This window comes from Lathamus discolor, chromosome 5 (assembly GCF_037157495.1).
Source record: "Lathamus discolor isolate bLatDis1 chromosome 5, bLatDis1.hap1, whole genome shotgun sequence".
NCBI classification, from domain to species: domain Eukaryota; kingdom Metazoa; phylum Chordata; class Aves; order Psittaciformes; family Psittacidae; genus Lathamus; species Lathamus discolor.
This window is the reverse complement of record NC_088888.1, coordinates 38,379,668-38,399,604: the sequence shown is the minus strand read 5'-3', so window position 1 is coordinate 38,399,604 and position 19,937 is coordinate 38,379,668. Positions and strand designations below refer to the sequence as shown.

General features: G+C 36.4%; 1 protein-coding gene across 8 annotated transcripts in view; it reads left to right on the top strand.

Moving 5' to 3' along the window:
* The window catches only part of QKI (QKI, KH domain containing RNA binding), a 157,981-nt gene that overhangs the window by 29,654 nt on the left and 108,390 nt on the right, over nt 1–19,937 (top strand). For all 8 annotated transcript variants that reach the window (XM_065680436.1, XM_065680435.1, XM_065680434.1 and 5 more), the window contains exon 2: nt 9,556–9,698. In XM_065680436.1, the coding sequence (XP_065536508.1) occupies nt 9,556–9,698 (143 nt within the window). The remainder of the gene's footprint in view (nt 1–9,555; nt 9,699–19,937) is intronic.

Genomic DNA, 19,937 nt, shown 5'->3' with positions numbered 1-19,937 from the left:
ACCAATGATCACTTCCCCCCACCCCAGATGTCACAGGTACAAAAATTTAGTGCCAAAATCGAGGTTTCTATTTGTGTCTTCATCAGCATCCCCGTAGCAGTACAGTGTTTTTTGTTTTTTGTAACAAACGCGTAATATTAATTAGTTGTGACTAATCAGCTGATGCTGATGAATATTTTTCTTTAACTGACCAAGTGTGTTTTGTACAGATATCTAGCTTTTTTAACGTAACAGGTGCTCACAGTGTGCATTTACTGTAGAAGACAGTTTTATGGCAAGTAAAAGGCTGATACAAAGCTATGTGGAAAATTGAGAGAGGACATCTACATCTTCACTTCCTAGCATTTCCTGAAATACTTTCTAGTAGCTGCAGCCTTTTGTGTTTCTCAGATTGCTTGTGTATGTGGAAGATACGTGGAATTTACTTTGGCCTTAATCAGTAGAAGACTTCCATAACATTCCTGTGTTAATGAATAGATAATTATTTTTGGGTGATCGTGGAAGTAAAATAAAAATGCTTTCACGCCTTTCATGCAAAAGACAATACATTAACAGAATGCCGTCTTGTAATTGCTAGGATGGTTTCCAAAAGATTGAGAAAATAATCCGCCAATGCTTTATGTTATTCTTTATAAATGGTAAGTGTTAAGACCATTGGAAGACGGGAAAAAATCTTAACAGTACTGCTATTTAGTTCTTTCAAGGTTGCTTTTTGTTTGGTTGTTTTCTTTGGTGTGTTAAGTAATTTTCACTATTTAATTTCCTGTCAGTTTCAAGACTAAAACAAACTGAAATTTAGGTAACTTCATCAGAATTTTAATTTTCCACTAAATGCCAAAACTGATTATCTTGGAGGATCTCAGCCAGGAATTTTTCAGTTGGTTTGTTTTGGTTTAAAGGTTATACAATAGCATTTTGCCTTTTACTTTTAGGCACTCTTTGCACATACTGCTGGGATAGTATAGGGTGTAGGCTTTCTTTGCTGATACAGAGTGGATTTTGGTGTGAATTAGACTATTGTTTTCCAAAGTGCTCAGTATACTTTTTCAGAGATGTCCTTCTAGCTTTAACTGGAGAGCTCCTGACTACATCACTTCATAGTTGTTAAACATATATACAATTTATTTCATATGCTGAAGATACATGTAGAAATTGGACAACAGTTGATTCTGTCATGAATGGATGAATTTAAACATAGGGAGTGTGGAACAGTATCTGGAAGGGAAAATGCATTGCAGACCAGTCAATCTGTGTTGTTCACAAAGAGCAATTTCAAAACCAGACAGTGACCTGAGGTGAACACATTTTGTTTAAAAAATACACAGCTGAGGAACTAAACCCATGGAATTTTTGTCTGTTAGACCTGATACTGTTAAGCTGATGTTGTTAAAATAGCAACAAGTAATGTTGTTGTTTAAATCTTGTAGAATGGATGGCTCCTTTCTTCCATCTTTCTGATTGCGATTAGTAGTTTGCACAGAATTGTATTATTGCTGGTTCTGCTGTGTCAAAGATATCCAAGTTGTTTATTATTATGGTTAGCTGCCAAACATTTGATTCATGCGACTGGGCATGGAAAAAATAACCTCGAATACATTTAGCAGCCTAATGTTTGAGTAACTCTGCTACTTGCAGCTAAGTATTTGGGGGCAAATTGCTGTTTAAGGTATCTAAAGTAGATTTTTGAGGGTGCAATAGTTAAGCCTAATATGAATGTGAACCGCTAAATCTGTCTCAGTGTTCACACTGTGCTGATGGACTTTAGTAATAGAAAATATGTTGAAGAGTGTAATACTGCTAATTTAACCCATGTTGTAAGGAAAATTTGTATCAAGCAGAAGAGTATATGTTCACTTTAACTGAGTTGCTGTGTGAGCTTGGTGTAGTGCTAAGACTTAACATTGAGATGAACATTGCTTTTAAAACACTTAGTTTTCCTTGACTTCTTAGTTGTACTGTTTTCTGTCTGGCTAATTACTCAAGAAGCTTTACAGAGGTAATAACTTGGATGTGGATGGATAATGTATGTCAGTTGCTAGATGATGCTAGTTGCAGATGCCAAGTAGACTGCTGAAAGAATTGTTCAGCTGTCCTTTTAGGAACTTTTTAAATGATTTTTATACTAAAGATACTTAGGTTTTTTGGAGCTTAGTACTTGAAAATGAGGAGACACAGGACTTTCTCTCCAAATATACAGCTTTTTTTGAGTTACTGAGAAAATGAGGAGACTGTATTTAATCTTTTTAGGATTATTTTCCTAAGTGAACGCAGATTGCCGCTGTAGGTTGTAATGCAGAGTTGATGGACTTCTGATCAGACCTATTCTGGCCATGCTGACATACCATCATACTAAATAACGTAAATGCAAGCTTTAGTAAGTGGAAACAAATGCATAACTGTGTTAAATTTGCCAGTTAGTCATGTCAGTTCAACGTCATGCTCTGAACCAAAACTGCTGATTTATGGAAATTTATATGAAGTGGACTGTCTGCTTCATCAACTTTAATGCTTGATCATGTTTGTCTGAATTTTGTTTACTCTGTATTGGTTTCTGAAGGAAAGATAACAGGAATTTTGTTTGCGTGATGCTCAGGCATCTTGCTGATTAATAGCAAAGGGTGGGTAGGGTAAGTGCTTGCTAACATTTTAGTCTGTACACTGATGATGCATGCAGGGTACAGGTCCATGTGGCAGAACTTTAAAAATTACTTGTTTGTTAACATTGCTATTTCTGCTGCATCAGCAATAGTAACAAACAGCATTGGTGTTAACAGCAAAGACTGTTAAAATTGTGATGAATAAAGCCAACTATTTCTTTGCCAAGTAAGCATACTAAAGCTGCTAGATTAGAAAACATGAGTTGCAATGTTGCAATGTTCCACCAATAATAAAGTACTTAAAAGCTTTCTGTTGACATTTATACAAAGAGAACAGATGAGTGTGCTCTGTTTGGTTTTGAAGTCAGCTTGATGCAAACCTTGCAACTGCCCACAACAGAAGGAGTTTTGCCGCCTCTTCTTGAAAAAAGGAGTGACTGAATTTTGATACCGAGAGTGCTGGTAAATTGCTTAAGGTGCTACCTACTTATCATGGGACTGACAGTTTAATCATCGAAAACATATTGCTTGATAGGCCTCAGAGGAGTAAAGGCGAATAAACTAGTTTTCCCAGGGTGTTGGAAAATGGAGACTGTTGTGTGGCTTGTACACCATATTCTCAGTGGTAGTGTCCAGAACGTAGAAATTTTAATTTCTTCTGAAAGTGCTGATCAATTTAGTGAATAAATGGAGTAGTGTCATGTTGTTTTGGTTCCTGTTTCAATTTTTTATAGTAAAGGCTGTGTTTAATTTTTTTTTGGGGGGGGGCAGGATGTGAACATCAGCACACATCTTGTACTTTGAACCTAAGCTCTGTATTAGGCTTCAGAATTCTTTCAGAGAGGTCATTATCCACTTGTCTTTAGAGATTTTTGGTTAAGAGCAGCATATAAGAGTTACATGTTTTTCTGCTTTTTTTTCCTACATTCTTAGTTACATTTTTCAGGTGCTTCATTTACAGTATTATTAGATGCTGTTTGACTAAAACAGTGAAATTGTCTAATTGGTGGGTAATGTTTTCATAGAACATGGAATGGCTTGTCTTTCTGAATAAGGGTGGTGAGGCACTGGAATGAGTTGCCCAGGGAAGTTGTGAATGCTCCATCCCTGGCGGTGTTCAAGGCCAGGTTGGGCAGAGCCTTGGGTGACATGGTCTAGTGTGAGGTGTCTCTGCCCATGGCAGGGGTTTGGAACTAGATGATCTTAAGGTCCTTTCCAACCCTAACTATTCTATAATTCTATTCTATAAATCCTAAATCCATATTTAGTGGATTTGGACCCTCCAAAGTGTGAATTGTATGTCTGTATGTTAGAATGGTTGTGACCTTCATTTACTAGTTTCCGGACCTATCTGATTGCAAAAGAATTGGAAAAAGATGCATTCAATTGCGGAGAAGTACCTTTCGATTTCCAAAATTGATGACAGCAGCAGCAGCTGTGTGCAGCAAAAATGTTTTATAAAACTATTAACTGTGCATATTTTTGTTGCATTTCACATAAAAAAAACTGCACCCCAAAACCAAACATCCTTCGCTTTCCGCTCCAGACAACATTGTAATACTTAGTAGTAAAGAATAAGAAGGGATTTGAATTAGTTGTTTTCCTTACCTGTCCCCCCTTAGCTCCATGCATACCGATGTCATGTATTTGAGTAGACTTGCTAGTTATCTCTGTTAGATAGTTACCAGAATTTTTACTTTTACAAAACATTACTGTGGAAATAGTGAAGGCATTATTTACACTTGATTTTAGTGCCGTAGTCTGTAAGTAACAAATTTATAGTAATTATTAACTTTGTCAAAACATGTAAAATTATGGTGTAGATAAAAAAATTTGTGTTAGTGATATTTTAGGCATAACTTGATTTCTGTGAGAAAGTAGAAAACTGAAACTGAATGTTCTATGCATCACTGAGATCCAAATACTGTATAGATTTTAGCTGTATAAGTGTAACTGTTTTTCTTGCCATACTTCTTAACATTTTAGTAAAGAAAAAAACCAACATAAATTTCTGAACTTTTTTATTTTTATATGGAAGCTGCCTTGTTTCCACTAACAGTGGAACTAAAAGTATGGTGCTCTGCTTCCTTAAGTATGCTGGCTGATGTTTCAAGATGCTTACTGTCTGGATTAATTTTGAATCTCTTTGCCAATTGTAGCTATTCGTTTTGGTTTTCTCCACCCGCATTTGTTGTGTATTGTAATAATCAAGAATAATAGGTAAGAGGCTCTTCTGTGACAGATAAATGCTTTTGTATTTTCTTTAAAGAATTCTGTGTGTATTGATGGCTTAATGTTGTGTTAGACTTGGGAAAGGAACGTGGGCTGAGAGTGGTATCAGTTGATCTCTGTTTAAACAGCTGTAGCTAAATTGGAGCAAATAGCATCAGAAAATTTATTCCAGTTCTTCAAATTATTAGTGCATTGGTTTAAATGCATCGGTTTAAAATCAGTGTTAAGTCAGCTTTTCCTTTAAAAGTTGAAAATTCGTAATTTAGAAGAAGCCTTCATGCTGAGAAATTCTAGAGTTGTGGGCACTGGAGTGGTTTGCAGCTCTGAGAGTGATGGAAGAATTTGAACCTTTTCAGTGATTTCGTACTTGGAATATGCGTGCTGAGTGGTTTATGTAAACCCATTTTATGTTGCAGTCCAACAGCCTTTCGACATACATGCAACCTTACTTCCTCTAAGGGAATGATAATTGACAGTGGAAAAGAAGTAACTTTTTAGTGTATTTTAATGTGATGACAAACTTTCATCTGAACACAATCCTTCATGTGCTCAAGAGGGAAGAATACTTTATCATTAAGTATCATGAAAAAAATCAAAAAAGTACATCCCTGTAGGCAGACATAGTCAGTATAAACAGTATGTCCTGCTTCTGATCATATCTTGAGTGTTGGGGAGTTTGAAAAATACTAGCTATAGATGAAGGAAACAAAAGATTACATTACTTGCAGTGCTTCCAGGGACAGAGGAAGAAAAATGCTCTCCTGGACCAGAATGCATTTCATTGCCACCATAGGTGACAGTGTCATGCCATATTAACGTGGAACAAGATAACTATATTGAAATCAGGTTTTGGTGGGTTTTTTTTTTTTTCAGTCTGTTTGTGAACAGCACTGCTGTCAGCAAAACAAATTTGTCATTTACTGACCAAGTTATTACTTATAACATATAGACCAGAGTATTGTTAAAGGTGAATAATGTGGATTTTGAAATTCTTCATATGAGTTGCTGCTTCTGCCTACAGTAAAGATGGGTACTTGGATTTTTTCAAAGGGAACCTATTACTGCATTTGCAGAGCTCACAGGTTTCAGAGGTATGGTGAAACTGTTGTATGCTCTTTTGATATATCTGCTATGATAACTAAATATTTCTCCTTACTAACTCTCTTCTAAATCCCATGTGTTATACAGCATAATAACCACTGCGATGTTAAGATAGAAGTAAAGTAGAATTGTACTTAGGTGTTCACTTTCAAAGTAAAGCATTCCATATTTTTAGATCAGTTGGCTTTCTGTGAGATACCATGGTGGAAGAATTTGTAAAGAATTGTAAATGTGGAGGAGCTAGAGTCTTGTAAATGAACTTGGGAAGTGTGATTTCATGTAAAACATGCCAAAGAAGCTTTTGGGAAGGGAAGATGAGACATCTGTTAAGTAGTGTGCAAGAAATTATGTGAAATAAATGTAAATAAAAGTCTGGTTTACTTATGTTCTCTTATTTTTAATATTTGGATTTAATGGTAAAAAAAATAAAAAGGTGCGCTTTGAGGATGTGAACTTCCCACTTCAGTACTATTTCTGGCCTCAGATTTTAAAGTATTTTTAAGTATTTCAGAACGTAGTAAAATACTTGCTAGAGGTGAAAGGATATGAGAGTTTTTAGTTTTTGTAATATGCTGCTGGTGAGGCTTTCTGGAGTCTTCCTGCACTTCTGATAAGCTCTTGAGGGAGGTGCTGGAAATACAGCAGCAGATAGTTCTGTAGGTACCTATAATTGCTTAAAGTGAGCGGCAAAGTTGCAAGATACTTGAGAGACTAGAGGCTTGCATTTGGCTTAATGGGGACTGCAAAAGTGTGATCAAAATTCAATACTTTTGTATGCAGTCTTGTTGAGAACACAAGAGGTATGATAAAGCAAGAGGCAGGTGTCTAAGAAAACTATTGTTAGTCATAGAAGAAAAGAGTAATTTTGAAGATATGTAAAAAGATTCAGCAGAATCTGGAAAAACCCAGGATGCATATTAAGTAGCTTCAAAAGTTGTGTGTTTTGAAGAGTGCTCGTGGCTGGCTGGCCTAACAGATTGGAAAGAAAGATGGGTTGTGTTCTATCTGTAGTTTGAAGTGAGAGAATGGGAGAACTGGACATGTGATCAGTAGTCCTTCAGTACTGCTAAATAGAAGGTAAGTGAGAGTCTTGTAGTATAGTAGGGAAGTTTGGAGACCTCATTGACAGTTAAAGAAAAAACTGGGAATACATGCTTGTTATATCACCTGTTGCTTCTGAATGTTTCTCCTGAGTTCTTGGGAAAGATATCTAAGATAAGAGAAGTTAAACTGCCAAGAAGCAGAAGAAACAGTAGCACTTAAGGAGCTGATGATAACACTGAGTTGATGTAGCTGGCTGATGCTGTCCTGATGTTTGTCAGTGTTACCAATGGCTTGAATGTAGGGAGAGAAGATAAAATCCTACATATTCAATGAAAACTAAATTCCATGTTTCTGGTCCTGTAGTGGAGTAGAAAATCCTAAGTTGGCAGGTGTCTTCATTCTACATACCATTTGAGGCATAGGTGGCTTAGGTTTCACACAAGCTGTAATTCAGTGGTAGTCCTCAAGTCAGTTTATCATGCTCATCCACGTGCGTTCCGAATGTTCGGTTCTACTGTCACAAATGGGATATATGAGTATTTGAAGGGAAAGGTGAAAATGAGCATTCTTTTTCTCCTGTGAAAACGAGGATATCTAATGTTAGTGATTATATTCTACATAAAATATACAACTTAAAATTAAATTTTTGGTGCAGCTACTCTGTAGCTGCCAAATATAAGTAAAAATGACCGTGTTGCTCCTTACGCTTCAGTTCTTCGGCAGACTGCCTTAGCTTGTTTCAGTGTAGCATAAGTTAATGGAAAATCTGAAAATGAAAAGGAAACAAAGTGTGCCAAAAGATAATAATATTTGTTCAAAGAGATGTGCTAAAAAAATTCTTTATATACCGAAGCCAGTATAAATACTGCTTGTAGTTCTGAGGATTTTGTGCCTGTTGCCAAAATTGTCAGTGTAGAAGCAGCTGTTGATTTTTTTTTTCCTTGTGATGTGATTACATGATGGTAAAATTTGTGTTCTCCATTCAAAACGAGTGTTAGCCACCAGATTATTATATAGTGTACATGATTGAGTATGTCAGTTTCCAGTGGAGAAATAACTTGATCTTGAGTATGCAGAGTAAGTTTGTTAGGACTAATTCAGACTAACTCAGTTGAAAATTAGGTCTGCTGCATTTCAGACATTCATTTCTGATGCTTTCTCTCTTCCCCTAGTTTTTCAAGTGGTGAAATCTCAGCTAAAATGATTTTCCAGGAAAGAAATCTGTTATGAAACTTAGGTTATTTTAATCTCTTTTTTGCTGCTACAGTTTCGTGTGACTTTGTCTCTGTGGCTTCCTGTGGTCAGATGAAAACATGAAATTTATGTTTGTTTCACTTCAGTGCTGAAAATTTTGAAAGCAGTTGTAGCAATTTTGAAGTAAAAACTGGACTTACGCATTTTTGCTCTACAGCCCACAGTATTGTAAGATTTAATGCTTTGGGAACAATGCTGTTTAAATGTTACTTTTCACTTTGCAGCTTCGTTAATACACTTGTTTTAAGTAATTCCTAGTGATACTGGAATAAACTTATTAATAGCATTTTATACAAGTAGGGATTCCATGAATTATGAAATTTAAAAGATTATTTTTTTACTCTTAGAGCACCAATTCAAATACCAGTTTAACTGTTCTAGAAATTAACTATAGCCTGAAATAAGAGAAAACTTTGTGTTAGTTCTGTTTGTTGCAGATTAGTGAAAGAAACCTCGATTTGAATCAAATTATCCATTTTGAACTTCGTTTATAGCTACTCAGCTACATCTTGCCAGGGAATCAGTGTGGGTAATACAGGTGTTGGTAGAAACAGTACTTACGCGCCTATTTGTGATATTCCCTGGTGCTGTCAAGGAGTTTTTCATTACTTTACAAGGAAGTAGAAGGACTTTTGGGTGTATATAGAGGTTGCCTATGTCTCTGATGACTTACTTGTCTTCACTTTTTCATAATCTCTCGGGAGGTAGTCAGTAGAACAGAATTTACTTTTTTTTTTTGTCACAGTGTGTACTCAGCAACTGCACCCTTGAGTTGGCAGATTTCTTACCATTTCATTTCCAAATGCTATAGTTAATCTCGTAACTAGCAGATAGTATAGATGCTTTTTGTATTTTTTGTTAGGCACAGATTTCTAGTTTTTTTTTTTTTTTTGCTTTCTAGATGCTTTGTTATGAAAAATGCATAAAAACGGGTTTTACACACCTTTTAAATGATGTGAACAATCTTGTATGAGTTCTAAGGAGCTGCATGTAATTTTTCCCTAAACACCTGAATTTCATAAACAGTATGAGTAGGCAGCAAATTTACAGAAATAAGGTGTTTGTGGTGGAGTTAAAACCCCAAAATGTCACATGCCCTTTTCTCCTAAAAAACCTCCAAACCCCAAAACAAAAAGACAGACAAGAAGCCCCAAAATCACAAAAAACAAAACCAGAGCAGATTTTTTTTTCTTTCAAGCTACCATAATGCTTATGTAGAGAGGAAGAAAGTGGCATTAAGATTGGGGAAAGATTAGAGGAAGACTGTCATGCTAGATTATAATCTGTTACTGTATTTAATACCTAATATACGTTTTTCCCCCCACAGAAATTAGCAGAGTACGGAAAGACATGTATAACGACACATTAAATGGTAGTACGGAGAAGAGAAGTGCAGAATTACCAGATGCTGTGGGACCTATTGTACAGTTACAAGAGAAACTATATGTGCCTGTAAAAGAATATCCAGATGTAAGTATATCTTTTTAGTCCCTAAATTATTTTTGATCCTTGTGGTCGTCTTTAAATGTAAATTTCATGTGATGCTACCCTTGGATCACACTGAATTGCTTTTGAGAAGATAATTGTTAGGAAAGCAGTGTATGTTCTGGTTTGTGGCTTGATTTGTAGTGAGCGTGAGTGGGAGAAGGTTGTGTTATTTTAGATGTCCTGTTGCAGTGGAGGAGTGCATGGTCCAAGTGAGGCATTTGCACACTGAAGTGGTATAAAAAGAGGAAGAAAGTACAGAACGGCGAAAAATTGAAGTAACACTTGTGTATCTCTGTGGCTTTTCTTTATATCATTAATAAGATAAAGCTCTCCAAATTGAACTTTATGTCCTGGTTTCAGCTGAGATGTAGTTTATTTTCTTCCTAGTAGCTGGTATAGTGCTTTGTTTTAGATTTAATGTAAGAATAATGTTAATGACACCTATGATTTAGTTGTTGCTAAGTATTGCTTACCCTAAGTCAAGAACTTCTTAGTCTCTCATGCTCTGCCAGAGAAGAGGTGGGAGGCACAAGAAACCAGGAGGAGGGAGCACAGCCAGGACAGCTCACCCAAACTAACCAAAGGGATACTCCATACTGTAAAATGTCATGCCATATTCCATTAAGAAAATTGAGTGCAAGTCGTTATTCAGCACAGAAGAGTTAAATGAATGTCTCTTCTCCCTTTTCAGTATTCACAAAGCTGTTTTTATGCTTTTGGGTTAAAATACCTGTACAGAGGAAAGTATTCAAAGAATTTGCATTGCCAGTAAGGGCATCTCCTTCCCCTTTGGTTTTTCTTCAAAATTAAGTAATGCATATACATATATACATACTTATATGTACACAAGCACATGCATACGTATCCTCACAGCAAAAATATAGATTCTCTTTTTGAGAGGAAAAGGTTGCCCTGAGATATTGTGGGTGCTCCACCTCTGGCAGTGTTCAAGGCCAGGTTGGACGGGGCTTTGAGCCATCTGGTCTTGTGGAAGGTGTCAATGCTCATGGAAGGGGGTTTGGAACCAGATGATCTTTAAGGTCCCTTCCAACCCAAACCATTCTGTGATTCTGTGAACTTTGCTATGCAGTTGTGCCATAAAGCGATACAAGTAGCTCTTTACTTAGATATCTGTATATACCTTAGAGTTATATTGCTTATTGGCTTTTTAAAACATAGCTTAGTTGTTGAAATCTTTGGGTTTATAATTTGACAATGCATCCTTTGTAAATAGTTGCCTTAGTTATCAGTTGTAGTTTTTACAGAACTTGATGCTTGCTGTACCAGGATCGTGAGATAGGAGGAAGAAAAGGGGATTGGATATCATATAATTAAGCTTTTTTTCTTCTAGAAATCAAATGTGGTGTAACTTAGCTCTTCACTGCCAGTTAATAATTAAGTGTAGTGTAAATAATAAGCAGGAGAGTTTCTCTGTACTTATGGTCAAAGCACTTGTGTAACAGGGTGTATGATAGCTCTAGCTAATGCTAGTTCTTTGTGTGCATTCAGAAAAATGCTCTTGAAGTGGTCACTAATTTATTTAAATAAACTTTTACAACTTCAGAAGTTGGAGAGACTTATGATTTGTATGCATGTGACCTAGAATAAAATGATAGTTAGTTCTTCTGAGATGATGTGTAATGTTTGCTCGAAAATGTACAGCTTCTACCACTCTTGTGGTACTTGGCAATTAAAGCTTCATTGAAGAGCCAAGCCCAGTGTTCTCTTTGTGCTCCTGCCTGTCCACATATTCTCTGTATTTCTTCCTAGATCCCATAATGGGATCTGCACATCCTCAGTAATCGGTAAAGCAGCTAGAATATACCACTGCATACAAAAAGGAGAGATCTGTCTCCAAGTTAAAAATTAAATAACCTGCTGTGCATTCAGGCTTGTACAATGTTCAGAAGGTCTGGAGTACAGTGATTGCAACTTGCCTGTAAATTTCACTTTTAATGTTTATTTTCACCTGTAAAGATAATTTAATTGTAATCACAGAGTAACGTGAAACTTCTTGCTTGTATCTAGCGATTGATATCAGATACAAGGAGGACATGCTGTGCACACAATCAGAGTGAGTGTCAGATAAATCCAGTTAATTCTTTCTGTTGTCATCATTGTCTTCTGACAATCTTGTCTGCCTTACAAAGGCATAAAGCTGGATAAAATTAAATATTATGCAAAGAAGAGTGACCAGAAGCAGTTTTCTAATTTAGATTTAACAATATATTTAGAAATAATGTTCTAATAAACTTTTATTCTTTGGCTTATTTTTCAATGGCTCAATGTCCAGCTGGAGACCGGTAACGAGTGGTCTCGTTATCTCAGGGATGGGTGTTGGGACCGATCTTATTTAACAACTTCATCGCTGACATGGACAGTGGGATTGAGTGCGCCCTCAGCAAGTTTGCCGATGACACCAAGCTGTGTGGTTAGGTTGATACGCTGGAGGGAAGGGATGCAATCCAGAGGGACCTTGACACGCTTGTGAGGTGGGCTGATGCCAACCTCATGAAGTTTAACCATGCCAAGTGCAAGGTCCTACACCTGGAACAGGGCAATCCCAGGCACAGCTACAGGTTGGGCAGAGAAGAGTTTCAGGGCAGCCCTATGGAGAAGGACTTGGGGGTTTTGGTTAACGGGAAACTTAACATGAGCCAATAGTGTGCGCTCGCCGCCCAGAAAGCCAACTGTATCCTGGGCTGCATCAAAAGGAGCGTGACCAGCAGGTCAAAGGAGGTGATACTGCAGAAGAGAAGTCTGTGTGGAGACCTCATAGCAGCCTTCCAGTGAAGGGAGCCTGTAAGGATGCTGGGGAGGGACTTAAACAGGGGGAGTTTAGCTTGGGTATAAGAAAGAAATTCTTTCTTGTTAGGGTGGTGAGGCACTGGAATGGGCTGCCCAGGGAATTTGTGAATGCTCCATTCCTGGTGGTGTTCAAGGCCAGGTTGGACAGATCCTTGGGTGAGATGGTTTAGTGTGAGGCATCCCTGCCTATGGCAGGGGGATTGGAACTAGATGATCTTAAGGTCGTTTCCAGCTCTAACTATTGTATGATTCTATGACTTACAGTTGTAAGCATATTGATTGACTGTAGTGAATACTACAGTGTAATTCTGTGCACAGAATCCTAAATTGAGGCATAAAAATAATGGTCTGTCATAAGTTTAAACATATTTGTTTTATGTATATATAAACATATGCATGTATGTGTAAAAGATGAAATGGTAGATCTTTATAGCCTACATTACTTCAATACTATTGTTTGACTGTCCTTTGAATACCTACACAGAGGAAAGAATATCTAAAATACAATTACAAAGCTAAAATAAATATATATTATCCCCTATAATATATTAATTTAGTTTTTTGAGTTCTTACTGAGTGTTTTTATGCCGAGATTTATTCTAAGACCATAGTTGATGCAAGGTTCTAACTTCCAAAAAAGCAATTGTATGAAACAGCCTGTTGATTTTAAATGCTGACTGTGTAGTCTGCGTTTCTACTCCTGTACTAGTAAGTGGAAGATACGCAAAAATCTTGCTAGAAGAATAGCTGATTTTGTTTCATATGTTATGTTAATAAGGAACATTTTTCTATGATGTAATCACATCTGATGTATTGCGTAATTGTTGGGGTGCTCTGCCCTCTGTCTCATTGTTTTTCCATTGCAAGCTGTAGTAATGCAGTTGTATTTGTATAGCTTATTCTAACACCCTGGGAAGGTGTTAGACCTTTACAGAGTTTCTAGTCTTAAAATCGAGATTTGAACTTTTGTGAACCAAGTGTGCTCCTGAAACCTGAGAGAGAAGTGCAGAAGGCACCTGGAAGAAGAAATTCCATTAGGTGTCCATTACTTGTCCTTCAGTTCAAAATCTGTTCTCTTTACAGCTAAAGTTTGAAGGCATTTCCAGTTCATGGAAAAATACCTTCTGTCAGAGTTTAAAAAAGTAAGATGATTGAGCTCTTAGGAAGCAGAAGAATAGAGGATGTGCTATTGTTTGTGGGTGAATACTGAAAAGTCTTTAGCATTTCTTATGCTTTAGAAAAATGATTAATTTTCCTGAATTTCCCTAAAGAGCTGAGACTAAAGTTTCTGTCTGATATCAATTTAAACAGCTTTTGGAATTAGTACCTACCAATGGTAGGCCGAATAAATGTTTTTGTTTTTTTTTTTTTTTCCTATTATAATCATGGCTTTATTATTAATAAGTACCCTGTTAGTTCTGATTAATGTGAAATTCTCTGTTGGAACTCTTCTGTGCCTCTTCAGTAAAAATGTAAGAACTCGGTAATTATTGCATCTAAAGTAGCATGTCCTTTGAGTATACTGAAGCTCAAAGGCCAGCAGTGATAAACAGCTTGTGCATACTTTTTGACCATTTTAGTTAAAACTGTTTAATTAGTACAACAGAATGATGAACACAGGGATTCATTTTACTATGGGGAACTTACTGACAAAACATTTAAATCCTTTTTCAATTGGTAATATCAGAGTTTATTAGCATCCCTAATATGGATTAGGAAAATGATAACATCATCTTTATTTATTGTTCTGATTCTTTTACTTAAGCTCTTCATTCCCAAGTGGTAAACAGGGAAGGAGGCTAAAAGAGCTGGCCTTGTTTACCCTTGCAGTAGGAAGCAAAGACAGAATATAGCTGGTCCCTGTAAATAAACTTGAGCTGCACAGTACCAGCAGGGCTGAAGGAAGATTTGGCAAAAGGTCAGCAATGGATACAAGTACAAATGTACATGAAAGAACTAAAATAGTGTGATTACTCATTTCCAGTCCGAATGAGATATTTGGAAAAATATTTGAAACAAAAAGTTAGACATTTGAACTTCACATATATATGTGAGAAGCTTTACACACTCTCATTGCCAAGTGGTAAGGGAATGGATTTATTGGGAAAGATTCCCTTTATTGAGAAGCTAGTGAAACAGAGACATATCTTAATATTTGTATCAATCTGTTTTACCTTTCTGTCTAATATTGTAGTGGATATCCTTCTGTTACTGGCCACCTGATTCACCTTTTGAAAGATAAGGTTTTTTTGAGCTCTGGTTTACACTCATTAGGTTGTTTGTTTTTTGTTGTTGTTTGTAGCACCTTGCTGAAAGATGACATATGTTGCCATAATTTCATTCAGAAATAAGCCTGTGAAATCTTTCGCGCATGTTTGTCCTCAGAGACAAAAGTGTGGAAGACAGTCTAGAATATACTGGAGATAAATACCCTGTTCTTTAGTCTCTGATGGTGATATTCCAGGCTCAGCATCAGTTCAGCGGTACTGATGAACTTTGTATCTCATAGTGAGTTGTTTCTTCCCTATTTAACTCTTCAAGCATTGAGTGTCATTTAGACAGATGATTACTTAATCATTTATCTGTTAATATTCTCATTCCCATTTCATGCTTATTCTCAAATTTTGCTCTTCGACTATTCGCAGATAATCTGCTTTGTGTGTGTGTAAATAAGAAAAAAAAGGGAGGGAGGAGGCAAGGTGGAGGTAAGACAAGTAAAGACTGTGTAAATATCCTTTCTTTCAGCTAGGGATAATGTTTCCTGTAATATTTTGTAAAGTAAATTTGGAAATTGGAGAAGAAATGATTTGCATCTGGTACTGATACACAAGTTGAACATACTTTTTAGGATACCAGTTTGTTATGGTGATGCATGTGTGAATAACTTTTTCAAATTAACATCACAGGATTAAGCTTTTAATGATGCCCAGCATGTATATGACACTTGTAGTAGAAAGTGGATTATTTCTCTTGTTTAGTCACTATACTGGTACGACTCATTATGGGTAGGAGTCCTTTAATTTGACAGTAACAGCTAGTGCTAGGCAATTGGGCACCTTCAGGATGAGGAAGAGCGTGGGGAAGCCAAGTGTGTCAGGAGAACATCAGGCTAAAAAATACATCTTAACAGTTTGTAGATGCCTGTTTTTCTGTGAATGAAATATAAACAATTTTAGCTAGAATAAATCTTACTAAAAGTGGTTAACTTGGATAGCTCTGCTATGGCAGTTTGTCTACACTTCCTTTTACTGAACTGTTTTCCCTCAGAACTTCTCCTTACCTTGTGCAGTAGCTCTTGTATGATGGAATACAGGAGAGTTGTGTGCAAATACAAATAATGAAATGTCAGTTGTGGGGCAGAGAGATAATAAAATATTGATTTTGGTTTTCTTTTCTTTCAGTCTGTTCTTTCAGATGTTTATTGCAGTAAATAAGTAAATAAAGGTTTTATACAGAAAGCTTCAGTGTAACATTTTGGCTTCCTGGTATGTGTAGGTCTGGTGCACTTGGGTATACCTGCTGAACTAACTGGAGGTAGGAAATACAGTATTTCTTGTGAATTAAGAGGATTTTAAACTTTTCCTCTGGTTAGTTAACAGAGGAGACCTATAAAACTTTACTTCTCCCACCTTGCCTACCCCACCCCATATCTGGTGGTCAGTAACCTTTTCACAGGCATATTAGGTACTTCTTCCTTTTTAGGAGCTCTGTAGCTTAGGTGTTTCTGTTTACATGCTCAGATTTTTATGCAGTTAGTTGCCCTTGCAAAAGTAACTCAATACTTTATTGTCAGAGGACAACATGAGTTCTGTAACTTCGTATGAGGCAGATCAGTGAAATGCAAGTCTTCAATAACGATGCTTGCTCTGTTGTTTTTTACTAGAATAAGTCTGCCCACAAGCCTTAGGGGGGTGCATATTGATTTTTTTTTTTTTTTTATAAAAGAAAAAGGGTGCCTTTTAGCAAGAGGAATTAATTATTTTTTATTGAGATGTGCTGCTTTTAGGTTCTGCTGCTTCTGAAATTTTGAAATCATTAATAAAGTGTGTATCACTAGTCAAGGAAAAGTCTTCAGTGTAATGTGTTTATAGCGGTCACTTCTGATTTACATTTGATCCATATTTCAGAATGTCGTGGTTTAAACAAAGTCATCCATAAACCACACAGCCTGTCCGCTCACTGCCCCCCCTTCTTAGCTTCTGAGATCAGACGAGATCGGGCACAGGACACAGAAGAATAGGAGTAAGCTTTTTCTGTTCAGATCTTTCCTTCTTCTGTGTTTCGTTTAATAGCATAGGAACTGTTGCTTACCTGCCTTAGTTTTGAACACTGGATTTAGAATAAAACGCAAATGCTACCTCAGTAGATACCTCTTCATAGGAGATTCTGTGATTGTGTAGCTAGTAGGTATTCATCTGTTGTTGTATGGATCTACTCAATTTATTCAGTTAGTCTGTGCTGTTTCTTAAAGCTGGTAAGAGCAGTAGTTGGACACAGTTGTTTCATTTCAGTTACTTTGGCATAATATTAATTAGCACTTCTAAGCTTTTAGATGTTTCTTTTTTTTAAGAACAATGTAAAATAGTTGTATTCTGTAAAGGTACTGATTTTTTTTCAAAATTTACTACACTTATTTGAAACAGTGCGCATTGTTCTTTCCATATACACTCAGCATTTTAAACAAAATAATCCTGGCTGATGAGCAGCCAGTTCCTTCTCACGCTTTAATTGCACTTATTTTACTTGTCTCTTATATATAGCGTAGTATACTCTATCTTCTGGGAAGGCTTATGCACCTGTTGTAGTGGCATACATTCATCCACCCAACACTTAAAATAAGTTGCTTAGATTGATTAATGTTGTTTTGTTTGGGTTGGTTTTTTTGGTTGGTTGGTTGGTTTTGTGTGTTTGGTTTTTTTTTTTTTTTTTTCTTGAAGCTTCTGTTTCTTTAGAATACTGACATAAGCTTGAAAAATATCTTTCAGCAGCGTGGTTTGTAGACAGCAGTAGTAACCAGAGATAGCAGGAATTATTTTGACCTAAAAATTCAAGTTAATTTTTGGTACAAACATTATGATCTGTAGTATCAGAGGACACTAAGGGCTTTGCCCTGTTGTCAGGGATGCTTGCTTTGGGAAGATCAACTGAATTATGATTTAAAGTTGTCATAAGTATGCAGCAGTTTCTTGTATTTTTTTTTTTTCCTCCACCAAGTACAAGTGGTCTAAAAATTTGAATGCTGCATGAAATAAATATTTCTGTATTGCTGGTCCCAACTCACCGTGATCAGTAGAAATGACCAGCTGTTACCTTGTTAATGTATTTTAGGTACTGATGATACTATATTATTCAAATTAACATATTAAGCTTCTGGGTCATAGTGCTTAAATTAATCATTTGAATTTTATATTTTGAACTCATTTGACTGTGTTTGATTACTATGATGACATTCACTTTTTAAAACAAAGCATGGTTGGCGTCACTCAACACAAATACTAAAATAATACTTCTTGGGTTTTGTGCTCTTCAGAGTTTTTCGAGTTAATTTGGCCAAAATTTTTTTCTTTCCCGCCCCCCCCTTTACAAGTACAAATGTCTTTGAGACCTAGAAACTTGTAAACAAGGGCTTGTGTTGCTTTCTGAAGGGTTTCAGTTTCTTCAGAGGGTCAGCAGATAGGCAAGATGAACAAGGGGCCTGGAACTGTGTTTGTAACTTTCAATAGGGCTGGAAGATAGTTTAGAGTATAGAGGTACATGTTACTACAGACAGGTAGAACCTGAAGAGCATCTCAAAGCTTTATCACAATTTTTCCTGTGATAAATATTGAGGTAGTTCCTCTTCTGTTGAAATGACTGCGTTGTGGTGGTGGTCATCACAGAACTGTTCAACATGGTAATGTCTGACCGTCTCCTTACTTTTAAGTCCCTGGGTAAAAGGCAAATCCAGTCAGAAACGAAGTCTGAATGTAGTAATTGTTGATGAGGTGCTATTTTAGTAGTGTTGTGTTTAGAATAATACATTCAATATGATATCCAAAGGCGCTATTATTACTGTAATACTAGACGGTAATGCTGCTGCTCTGTACTCCATGATGCTGGCTGAAGCATGTAACTCTATAGTACGTATGTCCTGAGACTTGTAGCCTTAAATGCTCCTGAACAGTGGGCTTTTTAAGGTGTGTCAGGTGGTTTCAGTTTTGCTTCTTTATTTTTCTCTTTATATGTTACTTTCTTACAGATAGAGCAGAGAGTTAAGCTTTGGTAATTGAACAGCTTTTAGCAGAAGTCATTTAAAGCAAACAAGGTGGATTAGGCCATAAAGAACTAAGTATTTAGAGGGTTGTACTTTGAGATACCTTTTTCATTTCTGACCTGTTTGCAGTTCTAGACTTGAATTTTGCAAGAATTACTGATTCTGGCAGCTGTATGTGTATATTTAACACTTCCCTAACAGCCTTTTCAGAAGGTGAATGGAATTGTTTAGTTTTTCACTTTAAATATGGTCAACATTGAAAAACCTGTTAATGATTTTCTCAGAAGAAATAATTGGACAACAGCAAGTAGACTGAAAACTAGTAACCTTTTTTTCTGTTGCACTGGTTGAAGCATTCCACTACTCGGTCTGTAGTAGAATGACAAACACTAACAAGTATGTAACACTGCTGTTTTTTTCTAAACTTTTGGGAGGGAGACTTCTTTTGTTTTGATGAATCAATTGAAAGTTACTTTGCGATGTGTTTTCAGTATTTTCATGTCAAGAAGTTCTAGACCTAGAATAGTAAATGAATTCCTGATGAACCTAATGCAGGGCAAACTATGTACATAGAAATCAATTGCAATGTACAAAACTCCTTTGGCGAAGCATTATCATTCTTTGTTTAAATCATGGGGTTTTGTACTTCTGATTGCTGAAATACTTGGAGCTGATCCAGTACATTTAAAGATATAAATAGCTATTTCAGAAGTTGATTTGTCTCAAAGTAGGCAAGAATTTTGATACCCTCCCACCCCCATGAGTTCACAGAAACCACAATTTTTTGTACTATAGAGTTTAATTCTATGAATCAGGTTGCAGTTGTGTTACCAATACTCAAATGTGTGTAGAAGTAAAGGAGCAAAGCAAAAATTATCTGATACTGATTGTGATTGTAAATTACGATTTAGTCAGGTATTGAGGTAATTAAAAACAGTCACATGAATGGAAAGCATGTTTATGTTTAGGAAGGTTAAATGCCTTAATTTGTTATTTCAGACATTTAAAAAACGCATTCTTTTCCCCAAATACCTTGATTGAATATGGAAACGTTCATCACAGCTGTCATATGATAATGCCACAAAAAAATTGTCCACAAAACAATGCTGTGCTTTATCGTGGGTTTATTTGCTCTGTTGCTTGGTGTGATGCTTTACCCT